The sequence below is a fragment of the Vipera berus genome (genome assembly GCF_964194415.1).
Source record: "Vipera berus genome assembly, chromosome: 5".
Lineage (NCBI taxonomy): Eukaryota > Metazoa > Chordata > Lepidosauria > Squamata > Viperidae > Vipera > Vipera berus.
This window is the reverse complement of record NC_138207.1, coordinates 36,992,912-37,013,687: the sequence shown is the minus strand read 5'-3', so window position 1 is coordinate 37,013,687 and position 20,776 is coordinate 36,992,912. Positions and strand designations below refer to the sequence as shown.

Here is a 20,776-nt window from a genome sequence, read left to right as displayed (position 1 = left end):
CGAGCGGGTTTGGGGATTCGAGGATCGGCGTTGGGAGAGGAGAGCTTTCGGGAGCCCGGCTCTGCTGCCATAAGGAGCCGCCTCTTCTCTTTTCCTCTCTCCTTCCCTTCACCCCCGCCCCCCCCTCCGGCCTGTCTGGTTGTCGTTTGCTTTCGCTGCCTTTGCCCTCTACCGCTATGTCTCCTTCCTCTCGCTCTCAAAAAACCCGCTCGAGCCGGGACGAGGAGGATTTCTCTCAGGCCAGAGGAGATCGGAAGGTGAGCCGCCAGGTCAGGGATGCCAACTGGGGGGGGGGGGGAATTGTGTCCCTGAAACTCAGGCTGGCTCTCATTGCCGTTCAGACGCGCGTGCCGCGATTGTTCAAGTTACGCCCTTTCCCTTTTTCTTCCTCTCCCGCCTTTTGCCAGGCAAGAAAGCCGCTCGTGGAGAAGAAGCGGCGGGCGCGAATCAACGAAAGCCTGCAAGAGCTACGTCTCATCTTGTCGGAAACCGAGGTAACTTGGCCGGCGTATATTTGGGGTTGGGATCCTGGCAGGGAACCCGAGAGGGGGCGGCGGCGGCGGCGGCGGGGGAGGCTCGGGCTGACGCTCTTGTGTTCCGCTGTGCGTTTTTGCTTCCTGCTAGTTCCAGACGAAGATGGAGAACGCCGAGGTGCTGGAGCTGACGGTGAAGCGAGTGCAGGGAATTCTGCAGAGCAGGTCGCTAGGTGAGTGTCGGCTGCCCTCATCCTCCCTGCGCCTCATCCTCCGAGGCGGGTGGTGGTGGTGGAGGGGTTGGCTACATTAAAAGGGACGCTCCGGTAGATTGGCGAGTGAACCCCCGCAGGGGATGCTCCTGCTTAGCTTTTCCGTATAAGGGATAACAGTTCTAAAAGACACACTCATCGAGAACATAGGCCGTTTTTTTCCATGTAGTTCACAATTGGAACTAATTGCAATTACTCTCTGGGAAAGACAGTAATACCTTTCAAAGTGCTTTGTGATTGTTTGGGGGGGGGTTGGTTGGTTCTTTTCTTCGGTTAGACAGTGTGTATGCATTACTCCTTTCTTACAACTGGATTAGGCCCAAGTTCACATGGAACATATCTTAAATATTCTTTTAGAACAAAACAAAGATCCTCCTCCTTGGCCTGTTTTATTCCACTCCGTACTCTTAATTATTTCAGTGTTTCCTTTCCCTGTATCTTTTGTTATATCCATAGCTGATAAGTTATTTTTTTCCAATCTTAATTAGCTGGATACATTAGTCTGATGCAGCAAAACCGGCAGAGCCTTGTGGCTTCATAAAAGTGAAATTTTTAAAAAATGTCAAAAATTTAAATTTATGCATAGAATTTGAAAGGCTATTCCAATAAATTTTGATTATTCTCCCATTTGAGATCCTAGAGTTAGTTTAAAAGGGTTTTTCACATGAGTGCAAGTGTAATAGAGCTTAAACATCTAGTTAACATTATGAGAAGGGGGGAATTGAATTCAAATACATTATTGATGGGAGAGCTAGAAAGAAGTGATTTGTGACTTGGTTGTGTTTGTTTCCTTGTTTACCTGCATCTCAGATGATGACAAAATGCAGCGAGAGGCCAGTGAACGCTTTGCAGCTGGATATATTCAATGCATGCATGAAGTTCATACATTTGTCTCCAATTGTCCTGGGATTGATTCTACTATTGCAGCAGAGCTCTTGAATCACCTTTTGGAGTCGATGCCCCTGAATGAAGGCAGTTTTCAAGACCTGATTGTGGATGTCTTATCAGATCCCTCCATCAGCCAGTGGCCAAGTGGAGATGGGCCTTCCCAAATGCCTGGAGGATCACATGGAACTTTAAGCCTGTCCAGTCTCACTTCACCTCTTCCTTCACCTTCCTCCAGTGAAGAGATTTGCTCAGATCTGGAAGACACAGAGGCAGAGCAGAGCCACATCTCTTTGGATGGACTGGACAGGTCTCCGAGTCAAAATGTGCCTTCCTCCAGCCTTTCCAAGTCTTTGTGGAGACCGTGGTAATAAACTTCACAAGAATCAACGCAGATCTACCTAATAGGGAGAATACTTGAGCCCTGTGTTCTTCTAGCCATTGAAATATAGACGTGAGGACGTGCATTTATGCCATAAAATTACTGTATGCAGGACTGTATAGCTTACACTCTTTCACTGTCAAATCCTGACAGATTGAATTGCTAAGTAAGAACATTTCATCTGTGAGTATGAGAACTGAAATTTGTGTGTTTTTTTCTTAATTATTACTAGAGGTGTGGGGTTAAAAGATTTGGAAGTGTATGCAAAAGAGCTCTTTTGTTGATGCACAGCACTGTTTTTGCAACGTACTTTTTACTTGTGGGGGATGTAGTAGGTGCCTCTAATACCGTGTAGTTTGGTTTAAGAAAAAGCCCTTGTGGATTTGAGAACTTGTTGGTTTAAGCCAGTTAAAGGCATGAAGTAAAGCATTAATGCAGAATTTCATATATTTTAATGATAGATTTTTTTTTAAAAAAGATAAAGCCAAGGAAAATCCCTGAAAGGGATTGGTGCAGCTAGTTTCTTGATGAGTTTAGTATTCTAGGATTTCTCCTTCAGTGAAGGAAGAGGAAACTGGAAACCAGGATTGAATTAGGTAAAGTTTTAGAACATTGGTGGCAGGTGCCTTCTAGAAATGGGTTTTGTGCACATCTAGCACAAAATGAATATGAATTTTAATGTGTCATGTATATTCATTTGTCAAATGTTTATTTTAATCTTTTTTAAAAATAAAAGTTCACTGATTGCTTGTATTTTAAGGCACAATATTTCTGCTCTGGATATTCAGTTCCATGTTAGTGATTAACAAATATGTACCCTTGAGTGCAAACATTGGTAATTAAGCACTTAATTCTTGTACTGAACTTGTCTGTTCAAGTCCAGAGATGCTGAAATGTTTCATTTGTTCTTGGACTGATCTTGATTTCAGCACACTAAATTCCTCAGATTTGTTCTGCATCTTCCAGATTCATTCTTTGAAAATATATCCCAGCAGATTTTCAAGCTACCCAAGCACGCTCATTTAGAAGCAAGGATAACTGTGTTGAGTATTGCTTGAACCTAAGTAAATTGCATAGAAACCAATTTAAAACTAATAACTGACAGTTTGGACAAATGAAATGTGGTTGAATGGAAATCAGTTAATGACACATAATTGTTCAGAAAGCTTATAACCACAACTTTTTTAAAAAAAATCTTCCACTGCATCCTTCCTCACTTGTCTTTGGGAAAAAAAGTGTTAGTACTCTTACTGTTATTTTTCCAGGAAGCCTTCATATCATAGATACTTATGCCAGTCTTCTCAACCTGACATTATCGGTTTCCTTTATCCTCAGCCAGTATCTCCAGCAAAGATAATTGACATCCAGTGTTTTGGGCACCAGATTGCAGAAGTTGTTAACCTACGAAAGTGCCCCAATTTAGGAAAAGGGAGGGATAAACATGTGGGCTGTCTGTGTAATAGTTCTTTTTGTTAACTATGTGGAACAATAAAAAGCGGAAACTATGTGGAAGATGTGTGCTTTTTAAATTGCTTTTTAGGCCATCTGATGTGAATGGTCTTAATTAAAAGCCTGGCCCAAGAGTTGTTTCTCTCCAAGTGTGCTAATTTCTTATTCTCTCTCCCCTTTTGCCCCCCAAGAAGGAATGAGCTTCCTTGGAAAGGCCTTTCTGCTTCTAGGGTAGATAGAGGAAGGGTTTTTTGTGTAAATCAAGCAATAGTATTGAGAGTGGAAATAACACCATATATGGATCAACAGGCCCAATTGGCAAAAGAAAGCTCAGGACCATATTGCGGAAGAGGTCCTCATCCTGCAGTGGGTGGACAATGGCTAAAATATGATCTACTGATGATATGAGTATTTGGAGCAATTGAACTATCCTACATTCAGTAATGTGATTAAATTCCATTAAAGTCAAACTTAGTCTGCCTCCAGTGTCAAAATTGTTTGCATTTGAGAACACTGAAATAAAAGAACAAAAATGGTTTTATATCCTTGGTTTCTTCCTCTGTATTGCAAACCTTGAGAATATATTGTAGTGAGGAACTACAGAGTCCCATTTTCCATCCAAAAATGACATTGTTTTAGCCATGTTGAGGAACCACTAAAAGATCAACACAATAAACAAGTATATTTAGAATATTTTTTTTAATTCCATTTATATCCCGCCCTTCTCCGAAGACTTGACAGTGCAATGTTCTATTTCAACATTGAGAGTGAAAAGATCTTCTCAAAGTTAAGAGTTTAGAAAATATTTTCATATGCATGCAGGCAGACCAGAATAGAATACTTCTCAGAATTTAAATGTTAATAAATAATGAACATTGTAATAAAAGATGCTTTGTAATCTTCCATCTGGAATGAAGAAAGAAATAGTGTATGTAAATACATATTTTTACGTAATCAAGCTATTCTGGAAGAGCTTTTTGGAACTTTTGAAGTAATTGAGGTGCATTTCTAAGCTACACTGCACATAGTGAACTGCATTCATTGATAAAAGCATTAGGATGACCTCATATATACATTTAGAACTTCTGTTTTCAAATAAACTACATAATATTTGAAAAATGTGTCTGGTGATGGTGGCTTCTTAAAATTATTCCACCCAGGTAGATGAAACTCAGCGTCCTAGGTCCTGCGTCCATCAGTTTAGAAATCTGTATGTATGGGTCTATGAAAGAGGAAGTTTGTGTCTTAAAGATTATAGATCTGAAATCATTTAAGACTGAAATGTTACTAAATGTTACTAAAGCTCTTAAAACTGAATGGATAAATGAGGGACATGTCAATATGCCATTTATTAAGTTAAAGTTATGGATAAGGTAAGTGAATATCATTAGGCTTTTACAAAGAAGTGGTTCAGAAAAGGTAGCATTTTGAAAGGATATGAACACTATTTAATTGGGCTTGTGTATATTTGTGAAAAATGATACATAGTACAATGTGTTGAGATAGTAAGTCTAACAAACTTAAACAGACCTTGTCAATTAAGTCTTAACAAGAGGATTCCAATTCTTCTCACCTTGCTCTGTGTTTTCCTTTTGAACTGGACTCCCCCACCCCCCATCTCCCTTGGAAAGTAAGTGTAGCCACACAGGAGGCTGCAGCCAGAGTTGGGAAAACCTACATAACAATATGGCCACAACAAAGCTGAGTATTAGAAGTGTGGAAGATTTTATCCTCAGCTATTTAAAATTTAACCATCCTCACCAATGAACCTTTGTTGTTATGGAGGTTCAGTTGTTATGGAGGTTCAGTTTATGTCAGAATCACTGTAGAGTTAGAACCTCTTATAATAGATACTGTAAGTTGACCATTTCTTCTGTTTCAGAGGATAGAGCAGATAATGGTAAAATCCTGCCTGCCTCTGCCATATTTTGCACTATGGTTTTATGTGAGAACTGCCATATCTTCATTATCAAGTCATCTTTTGCATGGGGAAAAAGATCTCCCACATATTTCATGCATTTTTTTGTATGTATGAAGAAGCCATCAAAATAAGCCATCAGGAACTACAAAGAAATATTAAAGTAAGAAAAGAAAATAAAAGAGATGAAAGAGAAACCTAAAAGTGATTTTCAGCTTCAGTTTACAGTACGGTAAGTCAACTAGTTTAACCAGTTAGAGTGCTGGTGATCCTCCTTCCCACTAAATGGAAAGGGGGCTGCAGTGATTGTTGCTGCAGTTCCCCTGCTCTGTTCAGGGTAACAAATTCTAATGGGAACGAACACACACACACACACACACACACATGCACGCACACACGAGAAAGGTAAACACGAAACTAAGAATTAGTAGTTGTGCTTCAAACATGAAGGGAGATTTGATTTCAGAATTTGAGATATATCAATAGATTTTTAAAAAGGATGGATTGTTGTGATTAATACAGTAAAGACAAAGAGGAATTCTACTGTATTGTTTACTAGTTAGGGCACTAGAATTAAAATAGAAGGTAAGTATGTAAAGTTATTCTCTCTTTCAGAAAAGTAGGTTGAAGACCATTTCATCCTTTTCTTTTTCAATTAGCTAATTTATAATTATAATGACAAAAAAGCATTTGAGAAATGTTAGAGATACTTTAATCCACAAATTGGGTTTACAGAAAGTTTACATCCCTTGATTAGGTGTTATAAGGGTTTCAAAAACTTTCACTTCTTTATTGCAAAGGTGTCAGATTTGACACTTCCTTGATAAAGGCAGGAAAAGGAATACTGGGGGGGGGGATGTAATTTCCAGCAGTTATATAAGGAGAAGTCATCCTTTTTCTCTTCTTCCCACGAACTTCCTCCTTCCTCCTCTAGTGATTGCTTTGTAGCTGTATTATGGTTTGTAATTACTTTGTTGTTTGTTAAGGAACAAAAATTTTGTAGCAATCTATTATTGGGCAGTTGTTTATTATATTGGTATAGTGCTTGATTTGCCAAGGATTCTGGATTTATACACACACACACACACACACACACACACACACACACACACACACACACACACACACACATATATATATATATATATATATATATATATATATATATATATATATATATATATATATATATAAAATGTGTGTGTATATGTATATATATGTGTGTGTATATATATGTGTGTGTGTGTGTGTGTGTGTGTGTGTGTGTATATATATATATATATATACACAATGGAGGGGGGAAACATATTTATTTGATTAATGTCCTATCTTTTGGAAAAGGAGTTCAAGGCAGCATACTTAATGCTTCCTCCTCCTATTTTTCCCATAACAATCCTGTGAGGTATGTTGGGCAGATGGGCAGTAACTGGCCAAACTCACCAAATAAGCCTCTTGTGATTGAGGGTAGACCAGTGTAACCCCTACATTATAATGGTTCTCAGTGTGTAGAGATGATATTGTCAAAGTGAGTTCATTTAATTTTTAAACGGCCAGCAGGGACAAAAATGCAGAAGGGGGATTATCCGTTAAGGATTGGATATGGCCAACTAACCCTCTCTCTTCATTGGTTGTTTAAGGTCTATTTGGGTATCCACATGATGGTAGATTTGATTATTGCTTGCAAGTATTTGATCACATGGCATAATAAAGACTCATTTCAAGACTGACTGATAGATTTTTTTGGTACTCACCTTGTTTAAATATATGAGGGAGAATGCTATCCAAAGTGAACTAGAAAGCCAAGCATCTATATATGTATCAGCTTTAGTAAGAAGTCCATATCAGGATATCAGCTTCACAAGAAGTCCAATGTCACTTTTATTAAGATTAGGTATAACAACACAATCTTGCAAGTCTGATGGGGATATGCCTCCATAGCCTTCAGCGATTAGGGAAGCATCTAAACAGCTTCCAAATGTTATCTTATTGTTCTGGAATTAAAAAATAATTTTGCCCCTTTTGCCTAGGTAATGATTCCTGTATATCTTTGTTAAGGTCATCTTTCTTACCCTGTTATATGTAAAAAGAATCCAGAGGAATAGAGATATAAAGAGCTAAGAAGCACAAAGTAGTTTGCCAAGAAGGATGTATTCTAGTGGTCAGCCTGTTTCACGATTGCTAGATATGTAAGTCAAATGTAATTTCAAAATATAGGGGAGTTTTGTCCCTAGCATGCTTTAATATGCTACCAAGAGTTATCTTGGAAAAAAGATGCAAGAAAATCCCATAAGAAGATGGGCTTTGTTGGTGTGAGATGGGTCTTATGGAAACCATAGCTCATTTTTTCCCCTATAAGAATGTCTGTGTGTGATATATATCCCCGTTAATACAGGTAGTCCTCAACTTATGACCACAATTCAGCCACAAATTTATGTTGCTAGGTAAAGTTTTGCCCATTTTATACCTTTGTTGCCACAGTTGTTTAGCGAATAACTTTGGTTGCTAAGTTAGTAACATGGTTGTTAAGTGAATCTGGTTTTCCCATTGACTTTGCTTGTTAGAAAGTCACAAAATGTGCTCACGTTACCCTAGGACACTGCAACTACCATAAATATGAGTCAGATGCCAGGCTTCTGAATTTTGATCACATGACCTTGGGGATGCTGCAACGGTCGTAAGCGTGAAAATAAGTCATGTCACTTTTTCCAGTGCTGTTGTAACTTTGAACAGTCACTAAACAAACTGTTGTAAGTCGAGGACTACCTGTAGTTAAGTTTCTAGGGCATTCAGATTAATTCTTACTTAATTTCATTAAATGTCTCTAAATATTATTTGTAAAGTTCATATTCCACATAACATATCAAAACATGACTGCTTAGTATTTTTAGTTTTATTGTGGCTCATCAGTTTATCAATTTTGTAAGTAGTGCATTTTTGGTCTTTGATTGCAGTAATGAAATACTTCCAGTGTTTCAAATTCTCATGAAATAAATCATTGCACTTGATGAATACAAGTTTCATTGTTTTTATTTGCTAAAATAAAAGCTAGAATTTGCCTCCTATAAATTATATTTATTGTATTGAAGTATTTAAAACGTCATGAAATCTGTGAATATGCTAAAGCAGACTTGTGATTTGAGGAATTGCTAAAAGAAGTTGATGGAATTACCGGTAATCCTTTGGTGAAAAGGGCCTCCTTGGATTATAAGTGTAGGATCGCTGATGCCTTTTGGTTTCTCATCTGTTGAGAAGAGAGCTGCTTGTTACCTGTATAAAGCTTATCATGGCTATGAAGTCGTAATTAATCCAATCAAATGAATAGGAACCAGACAATCTGCCATTCCTATTCACATATTCTTAACATGGTGTTGATTGCAAAGGAAATGATTCAGTTCTTGATTCTCAAATTCAGGAAGCCATATTGCCTAATTTACAAAGAACAACTATTTGTTTGAAAGTTTGTCAAAATCCAGTTGAAACTGTAAGAAGACAAAGTCAAGAGTTTTACATGTGTTATAGACTCATTATGCATTTGAACAGGTTATGCAGACCTTCTTTCCTATTATATGAATTAAAATAATTATTTCTAAATATATACATCTCTGAATCCTTGTAAGTGTCACTCTTTGTCCTCTTCTTTTGATGATGCATTTCCTCTTTGCATATGGCCACTCTACATGTATACAAATGGATCATGCAAACTCTTGTTATGGTACAGTATATAAATATAAATAGGTCCAAGGAACATCACAGATAAGCAGCACTTATATAAATATTATAAATATCTTTGTTTCAAATTTCTTCCTAAACAAGGTGAACTTTCATTCATACTAAATCCAGAGTAACTGCTTCATTCTATTTCCAAGGTAATTTTGCTGTCTAGAGATTTGGCAGCCACAAGAACATAACAATAACATTTTCCCTGATGATTTAGCTGCAGAGATTATTCAGTAGCTAATCCTTTTGCTAATTAAAATTCCACAGATTATTTCTGCAGAATTTGCTTTAGGTAAGCATATTCCCAAAAACTTCAATGTAGGAAATGTATATTGTAATTAGATGTAGCCCTCAACTTCCAACCATTTATTTAGTCACCGTTCAGTTACGTCACTGAAAAAAGTGACTTATGGCCGATTTTCACACTGATAATCATTGCAGCATCCTCATGGTCATGTGACCAAAATTTGGATGCTTGACAACTGGTCCATATTTAGGATGATTGCAGTGTCCTTATGACAAGCAAAGTCAATGGGGAAGCCTGATTACCTAATAACTGCAATGATTCACTTAACAACTGTGGCAATAAAAGTTGTAAAATGGGGCAAAACTCATTTAACAAATGTCTGAGTTAGCAACATAAATTTTGGGCTCAATTATGGTTGTAAGTCAAGGACTACCTGTATTGGTTTAAACCGTAGCCTACAATAAATTTCACAACAAATAAAAGCAATTGATTGAGTGTTCACAACATCCTAAATTTAAATGAATCATATTGTGGTTTAATCTGAAGAATGAGCCCTATGACACAGTTGGACAGACTGGAGTAAATAATATGAATGGGTCTTGTTGCTCCTAATTAAATTTATATTTATTTTAATGTGTTTCACTGCAGAAATGTTTTCAGGCAAGGAGCGGGGGAAGGTAAAGGTAAGACCTAAAATGGTGGAAACCCCCATCCTCTGTGCAGAAACAGGACTGTTTCGTTTTGTTTTTCCCATAATTATGAATTCTTTGTAATCACCTTTTGAAATTAGGGGTTATACTTTGCTCATTCTTGCCCTAATATAATTATAAGAACGTTGACATATAATTCAGGAGATACTTTACAAAAGGATTTTAAAATTCAAAAGCTTACCTCAGTTATCGGAAAGGGAATAAGAATCCATACTGGATTCAAAAGAATATTCTTAAGAAAAAAACCTATCTTTCTGGTGCATGAATGTTTATAATTGGCATTAGACTGCAAAAGAGAAGGCCATCATGTGTTACTGATAAGTCTTTATATATGTTTACCAGTGTAGTAAAATGGAACTGGTAGTGGACTTGGATAAGGAAGATCATGGTACAAGTCTCCAATATCTCAGCCCAAGTTATTTCACTAGATTGTTCTGGGGAGGCAATGAGAGGAGATCTTTTTACACAGGTGTTCTTATTGCTGCAAAGGTCATTAAACAAGTACAAGGAAACCACTTTCTACTCATGATAACTTCACCAAAATTCTGGTAGCAGCTAAATGAAAGACAGGTAGCTATTGTCAGGAAGAAAAAAGGAATATTTCCACTACTTTTCCCCTTGACCAGTATAGCAAGTAGCATGTGATCATTTTATCTTGGGTCGTCAGTGGCCTAGACAGGAACAATTTACATTTCACTGGCTGACTAGATAACTTATTGACTAGAAATATCTCAAACCTAGAACTTTTGTATATGTGAAAACATAAACTATGTGTTGGGCTTTCAAAATGTGAGATGTGGAAAAGCAGAGTAATCTACTCTAATGAAATTAACTCTTTCACTGATACAAAGGGCCTGCCTTTGTTTACTTAAAAATATATAATCTAATAAGGGACTAAACATCACAGAAATCTGACTTTTAGTTATTAGGCTCACAGAAATTCAGCTCATATTGCTAATGCACTTTAATTCATTTTTGTATGACTTCTTTAGTTGCCATTTATTCTTCCCCCTCAATTCCTGTTCAACATCTACAACAGTATGAGGGAAAGATTAAAATTTATCAGTTTCTCTTTTTCTTGTTAAATAGAAAAAATAAACAAATGGGGGGCAAAGGATTGGCAACCTTTCAAAGGTATTATAAAGTGGTTTGGTTCCTTGCAGCTTAAATTGTTTCTTGCTAATTGTTTAAAAAAATTATACAAGTTAAGAATAGTAGTATGAAACTTACATCACAGCTAATGATACGTTAGTCATTCTTTTCTCTACTTGCTATATTACTAGCCATATAATTCCAAAATGTAACGTATTTGCAATTTCAATGATATATAAAATGGTTCAAAATCATAGTGATTTATATATAATGAATTGAAGTATTAAAAAATAAGTAGTATTTTTTAAATTATGTGTTAATGCTTTATATTTGCAAGACAATATACTGTCAGTAAAACTTATACTAACTCTTTAGAAAACATTTTAAATCAAATGTCTCCAATATAACAGATCACCTCTAAAGTATACAGACTTCAGATACTAGGTTTTATGGCATTTTGGAAGACAGCTGTGTCTGGCTTTAATTACAGAATCTCCCTAGGTCTAGAATCCTTCAAAGGCTACACACAATATAATTGTTCAATGACTTCCTCAACATTTGGATCCTTTGATCATGTCAAACGCATTCAACAAAGAACCTTACCTGTAAATATACTGCTGTCAACCTAATGGAGCAAAAGTTAACACCATAAAGTTCACAGGTTTTCTACAGCCTAAATAAGGTGACAAAAGCAGATCTTGTGGACTGCAAGACAATGGACCTCTACTGCAGTGTTTATATGTAAAGATGCCAAAGATTGCATCCAGCTCAATTGAACTTTGTAGTCATTTTGTTTGTAGATATTTCATTTGATAAAAAAAATGATTCTGATTATTTTTCTCACATTTAAATTATTTTCCAAGCATGCTGTAATATGTATTGGAGGCAGGTTGGGATGGGGTTCATTTAATCTTTCTAGCACACTGGAATAATTTTTAAACATTTATGGCATATAGAAAAAAATAGTTCACAACTATGCATGAGATTATTTCATGAATTCTAGTCTTTGGTTGATAAAACTATTTGAATCCCCAAGTATGGTAGACTGAGAAGTGAAAAACAGATCCCAGAGAGAATGAGAGACTAGACAACATTTTAGATTTCACAGTGTTTTCATCCAATCTTCTTTAACTTGGGGCAAATGCAGTGCAACTATTCCAGCTAGCTAATAGACTTGCCTTTTCAACCCATCTGAAAGGCTAGAGAAATAGAAAGTCTGAGGAAATAGATCCCCCCCCCCACACACACCCTTGCCCGATTTGCTAAAAACTTGTTTGGAATTTCAGTCAATATACGGTATAAAGGAAACATGTTCTGATCAGGATCTATTTGCCTGAAGTAAATTGTACTTCAGTGCTGTCTTTTGTGCATATACCAGGGACTGCTTCCTTATGACATTTAAATGCATTTTTTTTACAACAGGCCTCCCAGCTTTCAAAACAAAACCATAAACAGTTCTCTGGAATTTGAGTGAAACTCAGGTTTCTGTTGGTGTGAGAATCAGATGCCTGGATATGCATCCATTCCCCTTGCCAACAGAATGTCTGGGTAGAGCAGATGGAACATATGGCCTTCAGTGCACAAAACCAGCAAGCAGTGCAGAGATAATAGAGATGGAACAAAACCGTCTCAGAAAGCAACTGCAGCATACGTGGCTCCAGCTGCTGCTTTGGGGAAAGTCTCAGCATGTTTTTTATACTGTGCCTTTTCACTAGTTTGCCATGTTACAGCATAACGTGTTTAGAAAGAAATGAAACCAAGCTTTAAGTCTGCATTTTTATCAGCACTTCTGCCAGAAAAGAAAGAACTGAAAGGGTAACTTCCACATAAACAAGTGTTTATTAATCAATTTTTGATTTTTTCCCGATTGCTTTTTAAAAATTTGGATGAAAAAAATAAAGCAGGATAGAAAATATAATATATAATCTGATGGATTGGATTGGTCTACTTGAACCCTATTGAAATAAGAAATTCTATAGCATCATTTTATTTCCACGGTATGCATCTAAAACATTATTTCCTCTCCCCCATTTTCCCAGATATATATATGTATGACCAAACATCCATATATATGACCAAACATCCATATATTCCCAGTTGCAATGTATGGCAGTGAAAGTTGGACCATAAGAAAGGCTGAGCGCCAAAGAATTGAGGCCTTTGAACTGTGGTGCTGGAGAAGACTCCTGCGAGTCCCTTGGACTGCAAGGCGATCAAACCGGTCAGTCCTAGAGGAGATCAACCCTGACTGCTCTTTAGAAGGCCAGATCCTGAAGCTAAAACTCAAGTACTTTGGCCACCTAATGAGAAGGAAGGACTCACTGGAGAAGAGCCTAATGCTGGGAAAGATCGAGGGCAATAGAAGAAGGGGACGACAGAGAATGAGGTGGCTGGATGGAGTCACTGAAGCAGTAGGCGTGAGCTTAAATGGACTCCAGAAGATGGTAGAGGACAGGAAGGCCTGGAGGAATGTTGTCCATAGGGTCGCGATGGGTCGGACACGACTTCGCAGCTAACAACAACAACAACATGTATATATATATATATATATATATATATATATATATATATATATATATATATATATATATATATGTATGTATATGTATATATATGTATATATATGTATATGATGTATATGTATATGTATATGTAGAGAGAGAGAGAGAGAGAGAGAGACTGTTGTGAATCTCCTCCCCTAGTGTCACTTTTGAGAATCACAAGTAGCAGCAATTAATTTTGTGATCTTCTTCCTGCAGGCAATTTCGGAATGGAAAATCTGGATGGTGCCAACCAAAGCCATCTGCTCAGTATTCACATATCATTTACAACTCTCCGCTCAACATCCACCATAGTTACTGCTGCTTAAATATCAGCTGGGCGAGCAAATGGAACTCACAGCTGAAAGAAAAAACATTTTAGGGCATACTTCAAAAATAAAAAGTTATTGAAACATTTAATAACTCATAGCATTGACATGTTAGCTACATTATTTCATCATTTTATACTGCTCAGGTATAACATATCATTAGAATCGGAGTCAGAACATGGGAAAAAGAGCAATGAATTCTAATCCCTGCTTTTCACTAAAATGAAACAGCTTAATGAATGCTCAGACTTTCAGAAAAATGGGGAAGCACAGGACACTGAAATGACATGTTGTGAAGGGGTAAATACAGAATTCAGGACAATGCTATGATTATGAGACGGGGGTGCAGTACATCATTTGCTGAAGGCAAAACAATAGATGCCTCCACATAGCCCAAAAAATTTAGATCTGATGCATCTTTACATCGGGAAAGGATGATGAAATTGATAGATGACAGATAGTAGATAGACAGGCAGACAGACATGCACACTCAACACTTCCAGCTTTGGAATAAACAGGCATCCCCAGGGCTTTTTTTGTCATAAGACCCTCAGAACGGAGTTCCGGCACCTTTTTTGAATGGAACCTTGTAGGGTAGGCAAGGTGGGTTGTATGATGTGTGTGAGTTCCAGCACCTTTTTCTTTTACAAAAAAAGCACTGGGCATCCCTACTTCTATATTTCCAACAATTTTTGTTTAATATGTTATATAGACTATTACCTCAAACTCATATATGTTTTAATTATTTCTAAATCTAATTTCAATAAGGGTATATAAATTTTCCAAATTTTAATTCTACGGGAGTCATGGGTTCTGGACACATTCTGTAAGTTAGCCCATTTGAAGTAGCTTGATTCAAACTTTTGCTTTATGATGCATGATTAAAGGTACTCCAGTGAAAGATTACAGACAAAGGAATTTTAGTAATACACAGTTAGAAATTATTCAAATAGAGTATTGAAACTTTTATTAGTTTTTCCTCTATCAGTCTCTTCTGATATCCATGGAGTAGAATTAGTAATTAATAATTACATCTATACAGACATGTGCAGATTCAGTAACATTTATAGGAAGAGTGGCAGATCCAGCAGACTTGGTCTTTAGTTGCTTAGTTGATTTTGCTTTTCAATGTAATTTTATTTTTAGTAGAAATTCTCATCATGATTTGGAAATGGCAGCAGACTTTAATAATTTGGTTTAGTACTAGCTACATACTTAGTTGCCACACCAAACAATCATGTGCCTAAAAGTAAATTATATGTATTAAAGAATCAAAGCATTGAAATACTACTGAATATCTAACAAAACATGAAATATCTAACAAAATGAAATTCAATGTAGAGAGTAGTAAGGTTTTACACTTTGACAAGAAAAACCAAGTGTACAGATACAAATTAGGTGAAACGTGGCTCAACAGCAATAATAGTGAGATGGATCTTGGAGTCCTAGTGGACAATCATTTAAATATGAATCAGCAGTGTGCAGCAGCAGCCAAAAAACCCAATGCAATCCTGGGTTGCATTAACAGAGGGATAGAACCAAGATCACGTTAGGTATTAGTACCCTTGATAAAGCCTTAATAAAACCACATTTAGAATACTGCATCGTTTGGTCATCATATTATAAAAAAGATATTGAAACTCTGGAAAGAATGCAGAAAAGAGCAACCAAGATGATTAGGAAGGCTAGAGGCTAAAACGTTTCAAAAACGGTTGCAGGAATTGGGTATGTCTTGTCTAGTGAAATGTAGGAATAGGGATATGATAGCAGTGTTCCAATATTTGAGAGGCTGCCACAAACAAGACGGGGTCAACTTATTTTCCAAAGCACCAGAAGGCAAGACAAGAAACAATGGATGGAAACTAATCAAGGAGAGAAGCAACATAGAACTAAGGAAAAATTAGGGTTTGGTTCATTCATTCCTCCTGCTTAACATTTACACAAAGTTGTTGGTTGACACAATCCAGTAGTTTGGCATAAGTATCACCAGTAGGTTGATGATACTCATATTTCACCCCAGAATCACCTAAGTGATCCTATGGATATCCTGTCCAAGTGCCTTGGGGCTGTGGGGGTCTGGATGATGCATAATACACTTTGGATCTACTGAAGCAAGTCTGTATAGCTTTGGGTTTTTCAACCTTGTTTTGCCAGGGTTCTTACATTTTTGGTTCTGAATGAAGTGGGACTGCCTCAGACAGACCCAATGTGCAATCTGGGGGTTCTCCAGGACTCACAGCTCCTGCTCAAAGAAGACCTATATGCAGGAGCTATGCACCTTTCAGGTTGTGCACCTGTTCCTGGACCAGGAATCCCTACTTCCTATCATTCATGTCACCATGACATCCCTTCTGGACCACATCCCATCTGGCAACACACACTATGTGGGATTGCCCTTGAAAAGCATTTTTAATTTTCAGAATATTACAGAACAGATAGTAAGTGTGGCCACTTGATGCATATATTAGATAAGGCAGTAATTCTTCACACTAAAAATATATATGATACTGCTGTTCATTCTGTGACTAAAGAATCAGGAGAGAGAGTATACTGAATGTAATCCAGATGGTTAAAACTACTCAAGGGTATCACACAAAGCAAAGAAAGGTAATTAAGAATGAATAATGTAATCGGATTTACTGTGTGACATTCCTTTACAATAAATATATATTCTGCTATTATCTTAGAGGAATTATTGTCAATGTTAAGACTAGATTCTCCTTGCTGGGCAATGATTTTAGTACAGAATATGACTTTAAAAGTGATCCGTGACTTAAAAGAAAGGATATAGAAATTAATTCTAAGGCATTAGCATATTTTTATTATTATATGAAGTATGTTTCTAAAACAAGAGTGACAAATGAATTCTAAGATGAGGACAATGGAACAAATTATAATATTTACCAAATATGAAATGCAACAGTTACAAACACAATGGTATTATTTTCTGACCTGAATTTGTTTCTCCCTCAGATGTGGAGATCAGAGAAAGAATAAGCTACTGTTATTGCATTTAAAATATAGCAGTAAAGTAAAATATATTTAATGGTTAACAGTGGATTTATGTTACAACTGAAACACTTGTAAAATCTATTAACTATTATTTTCAACATTTAAAAAATATTTCTAAACATCTTAAATATATAGTCCCTATTACAGAAAAAATAGAGACAGGGAAGAAATGTAAGGATGACACAGTATTTTTATATTTCTTATGGAATCCAGTGAGGTTTTAGTAGCATTCTCTATAATTTTAATAAACCACAACTTTAAATGTAAATATTTAAAATTGAAAATATTTTATTAAATGCAAAGAAAAAATCATTTTCAGAAATTGCTCAGAGTAATAGAAAGACATGCCCCGCCATAAAAAGAGATTATTAACAAATGACCTTTCTTTAGAACAAAAAAATCCATTTGTTTGGCATATGAGATTCATTTCAAAAGAAACAAACATAACCTTTGAGACAAAACGATGCATTGCCTCAGCTGAACGCAGATGATTTTGAAATTATCTTCATGGATTACACATTTTCACTGTTGAATGGGTTCAGAATAGGTGAACTATTCTCACAACCTCATTCATTAAGCTCCATCTCATTGATTTATCCTTCATTTTGTATGTAAGATCGGCTACCTTCTTCACAATTAATACAAACCTTCAAAAGAAAAAGTGAATTATAACTTTTAATCAATTGGAACCTTTATCACCTTGAATCTTCCACTTGAATATTTTTTTTTCTTAGAAATATTTGATCGTGTCCATAAGAGAGCGTACATTAAAACAATTGGCTGGAGTAACCTGAATTGAATATACTGAGATTAAATTCTACTATTAGTCTCCTTCTGATTGGACTATTGCAACATAATCTATACACAGGTGCCCTTGAAAGGCATTTGAAACTTCAGGTAATCAAGAATGTAGCAACAGAAAGAGTTTTAGGTTCACCATGGTAGGCCCACAGAAAACCACTGTGATGGCAGCTGTGTTGCCTCCCAACAGTTCTGAAATGCTACATGTAATCTGCATGGCATCAGATTACATGTAGCATCAACTTCCCCCAAGGGTTTACAGCTGTCTGTCAAGATTGGACAAAGAGAGCAAATGACGGGTCTCATCGGTAAGGGGGAGTCACCTACTGAGTGCTAAGAAGTAGGCTTTCTCTGTTATGGTACCTGCCCCATGGAACAGCATCCCTCAGAGTTATAAATAATCCCAACCTTATAAGACTTTTGGAAGGCTGTGAAGGCTCTTCCCTCAGGCATTGAAGCCAGGTTGATAATTTAGGAAGTAGCATGGGTGTATGCTGTAAGTGCTTTGTGTTTTAAATGAAAAGGTCTCAACATGGTTTTTCTGTTTGTTTTACTATTGCTGATGTTTTTTATGGTATGTTCCATGCTGAGAATTTCATTGGTTAGATGGGTGGTCTTACAGATCTACAGAGAAGTAAATGTGGTATACTCAAATGTTCCAATACTAGTGTGACCTACCTATCTTTATTGTACTAACCATAAATAAAATACTTTTTATACTTAAAATAAAAAAAATCTTTAAAACATACCGAATTTGCAAGAGCCTGAGGGAGTTCACCTTTTTGAATCCATGGATGAACTTCAAGTAACTCCCTTTTTTGCTCCTCCGTAAATATTGGTTGGAACATCTGCATCTGTTTCAGTTTCAATTTGTCATCTTTCAAAACAGTTTCCAATTTTCTAAAATAAGCATATACAATATAAACAGTTTCATTTCAGCCTTCAAATTGCCAAAATATGTAAACATTACAAATAAGCAGGCAAATATTACAGAAACAATTTAATTTTAGACTGTACATTTTACTATTTGATGTATACATTCATGTGAATTTTTATTATGCCTATTTGAGCGAGAATGCAATTCTATATTTTGCTGATGTTTGTTGTTGTTAGTTGGGAAGTCATGTCCGACCCATCGCGACCCCATGGACAACGTTCCTCCAGGCTTTCCTGTCCTCTACCATCTTCTGGAGTCCATTTAAGCTCACGCCTACTGCTTCAGTAACTCCATCCAGCCACCTCATTCTCTGTCGTCCCCTTCTTCTATTGCCCTCAATCTTTCCCAGCATTAGGCTCTTCTCCAGTGAGTCCTTCCTTCTCATTATGTGGCCAAAGTATTTGAGTTTTAGCTTCAGGATCTGGCCTTCTAAAGAGCAGTCAGGTTGATCTCCTCTAGGACTGACCGCTTTGATCGCCTTGCAGTCCAAGGGACTCGCAGGAGTCTTCTCCAGCACCAGAGTTCAAAGGCCTCAATTCTTTGGCGCTCAGCCTTTTTAATGGTCCAACTTTCACTGCCATACATTGCAACTGGGAAGACCATAGCCTTGACTATACACACCTTTGTTGACAGGGTGATGTCTCTGCTTTTTAGTGTGCTGTCTAGATTTGCCATGGCTTTCCTCCCCAGAAGCAAGCGTCTTTTAATTTCTTGGCTACAGTCCCCATCTGCAGTGATCTTGGAGCCCAGGAAAATAAAATCTGTCACTACCTCCATTTCTTCCCCATCTATTTGCCAGGAATTGAGAGGGCCGGATGCCATGATCTTGGTTTTCTTAATGTTTAGTTTCAACCGAACTTTTGCACTCTCCTTCTTCACTCGCAACAAGAGACTCTTCAGTTCCTCTTCACTTTCTGCCATTTTAACTTATTAACATATTTTAACTTGCAGGAATGCAAATTCTGACTGAACATTACCAAATAATTCTTAACAGGCAAACAAATTTGACAATGAAATTAATTACTGGAGGAATGGTGAGCTCTCCTTCATTGAATGTAGTCCAAGAAAAGCTAAACAATTATTTATCACAAATGCTTAATTTGGACCCAGTGATCTAAATGGCTTCTTCCAATTCAATACTATGAATCAGTAAAAAGTAAATGAATCCTTTACAAAAGTAAAATTTGGTTTAAGGGAATTTAACCAGTGGTGGCTGTGGGGCCAAGTAGGGAGAAAGGGGTCATTCTGGCAAAAGTAGCAACAACTTATAAATGCCACTGAAGAAAACATACATTTTCACATGAACAATAGACAATGGCTGTTTGAAATCAGAAATCTTATTACTTAGTTTAGATATTATGCAACTTTAATCAAATCAAAACTAAAATTACCGTGATGGAATCTGGTAAGTCATCATAACAGTATCATCTGCATTTGCCATCACTAGCCAAAGAGGATCCTGGAGGGCACATTTAATGTGCTGTACATCTTCTTCCATTTGTGAACATTTTGTTTTATGATTATTTTCTGAGGAGTTAATACTTCCAATATACTTGCTGATTTGACTTGACTCACTACATCCTACAGAAGGCAAAAACGACACTTTCTCATTAAACCTGATTTTTCCATGTAACTACCTCCAGAATACCTGCACATGCCACATTACCTGTTCCACAGATTGACATATCACATCCATTTGATCCAGATTCTAAAGATTCAGCAGCTGCTAAAGCAAAACTTCCTGATCCGGTGACTGAATTTGTGTCTTCTTGAAGTAAATCAAGTAGATCAGTAGATAAAGAAAATGTATCAGTATTCTGAACTTCCATTTGTGTGTTAACCTTAACAAACAAAAATAAAACAGTATAACTTTAAATATTTAAGGAAGAATATTTATCAATAAGAGGATCAGGAGTAAACTCATTACATAGGGTTCACATAGCAATTATATTAGTGGAAGAGAGATACTGTGCCTTCTTTTTTTTAAAAAAAAACCAAAAACCTATTACAGT

The 20,776-nt window shown here is 36.7% G+C and overlaps 2 protein-coding genes across 2 annotated transcripts in view; one reads left to right on the top strand and one right to left on the bottom strand.

The window, feature by feature from the left end:
- LOC308668369 (transcription cofactor HES-6-like) lies at nucleotides 1–4,135 on the top strand. The gene is made up of 4 exons (XM_081328243.1): nucleotides 1–257; nucleotides 408–494; nucleotides 625–706; nucleotides 1,556–4,135. Exons 1-4 carry the CDS (start codon nucleotides 177–179, stop codon nucleotides 1,999–2,001), a joined length of 696 nt encoding a protein of 231 aa, XP_081184369.1. The 5' UTR covers nucleotides 1–176; the 3' UTR covers nucleotides 2,002–4,135.
- Nucleotides 4,136–17,249: 13,114 nt separating this feature from the next.
- The window catches only part of LOC308669261 (period circadian protein homolog 2-like), a 30,031-nt gene continuing 26,504 nt past the window's right edge, over nucleotides 17,250–20,776 (bottom strand). The window contains exons 18-21 of the mRNA XM_081329886.1: nucleotides 20,431–20,605; nucleotides 20,156–20,345; nucleotides 18,577–18,727; nucleotides 17,250–17,673 (exon numbers count right to left, since the gene is read on the bottom strand). Of these exons, the coding sequence (XP_081186012.1) occupies nucleotides 17,620–17,673; nucleotides 18,577–18,727; nucleotides 20,156–20,345; nucleotides 20,431–20,605 (570 nt within the window). The 3' untranslated portion in view covers nucleotides 17,250–17,619. The remainder of the gene's footprint in view (nucleotides 17,674–18,576; nucleotides 18,728–20,155; nucleotides 20,346–20,430; nucleotides 20,606–20,776) is intronic.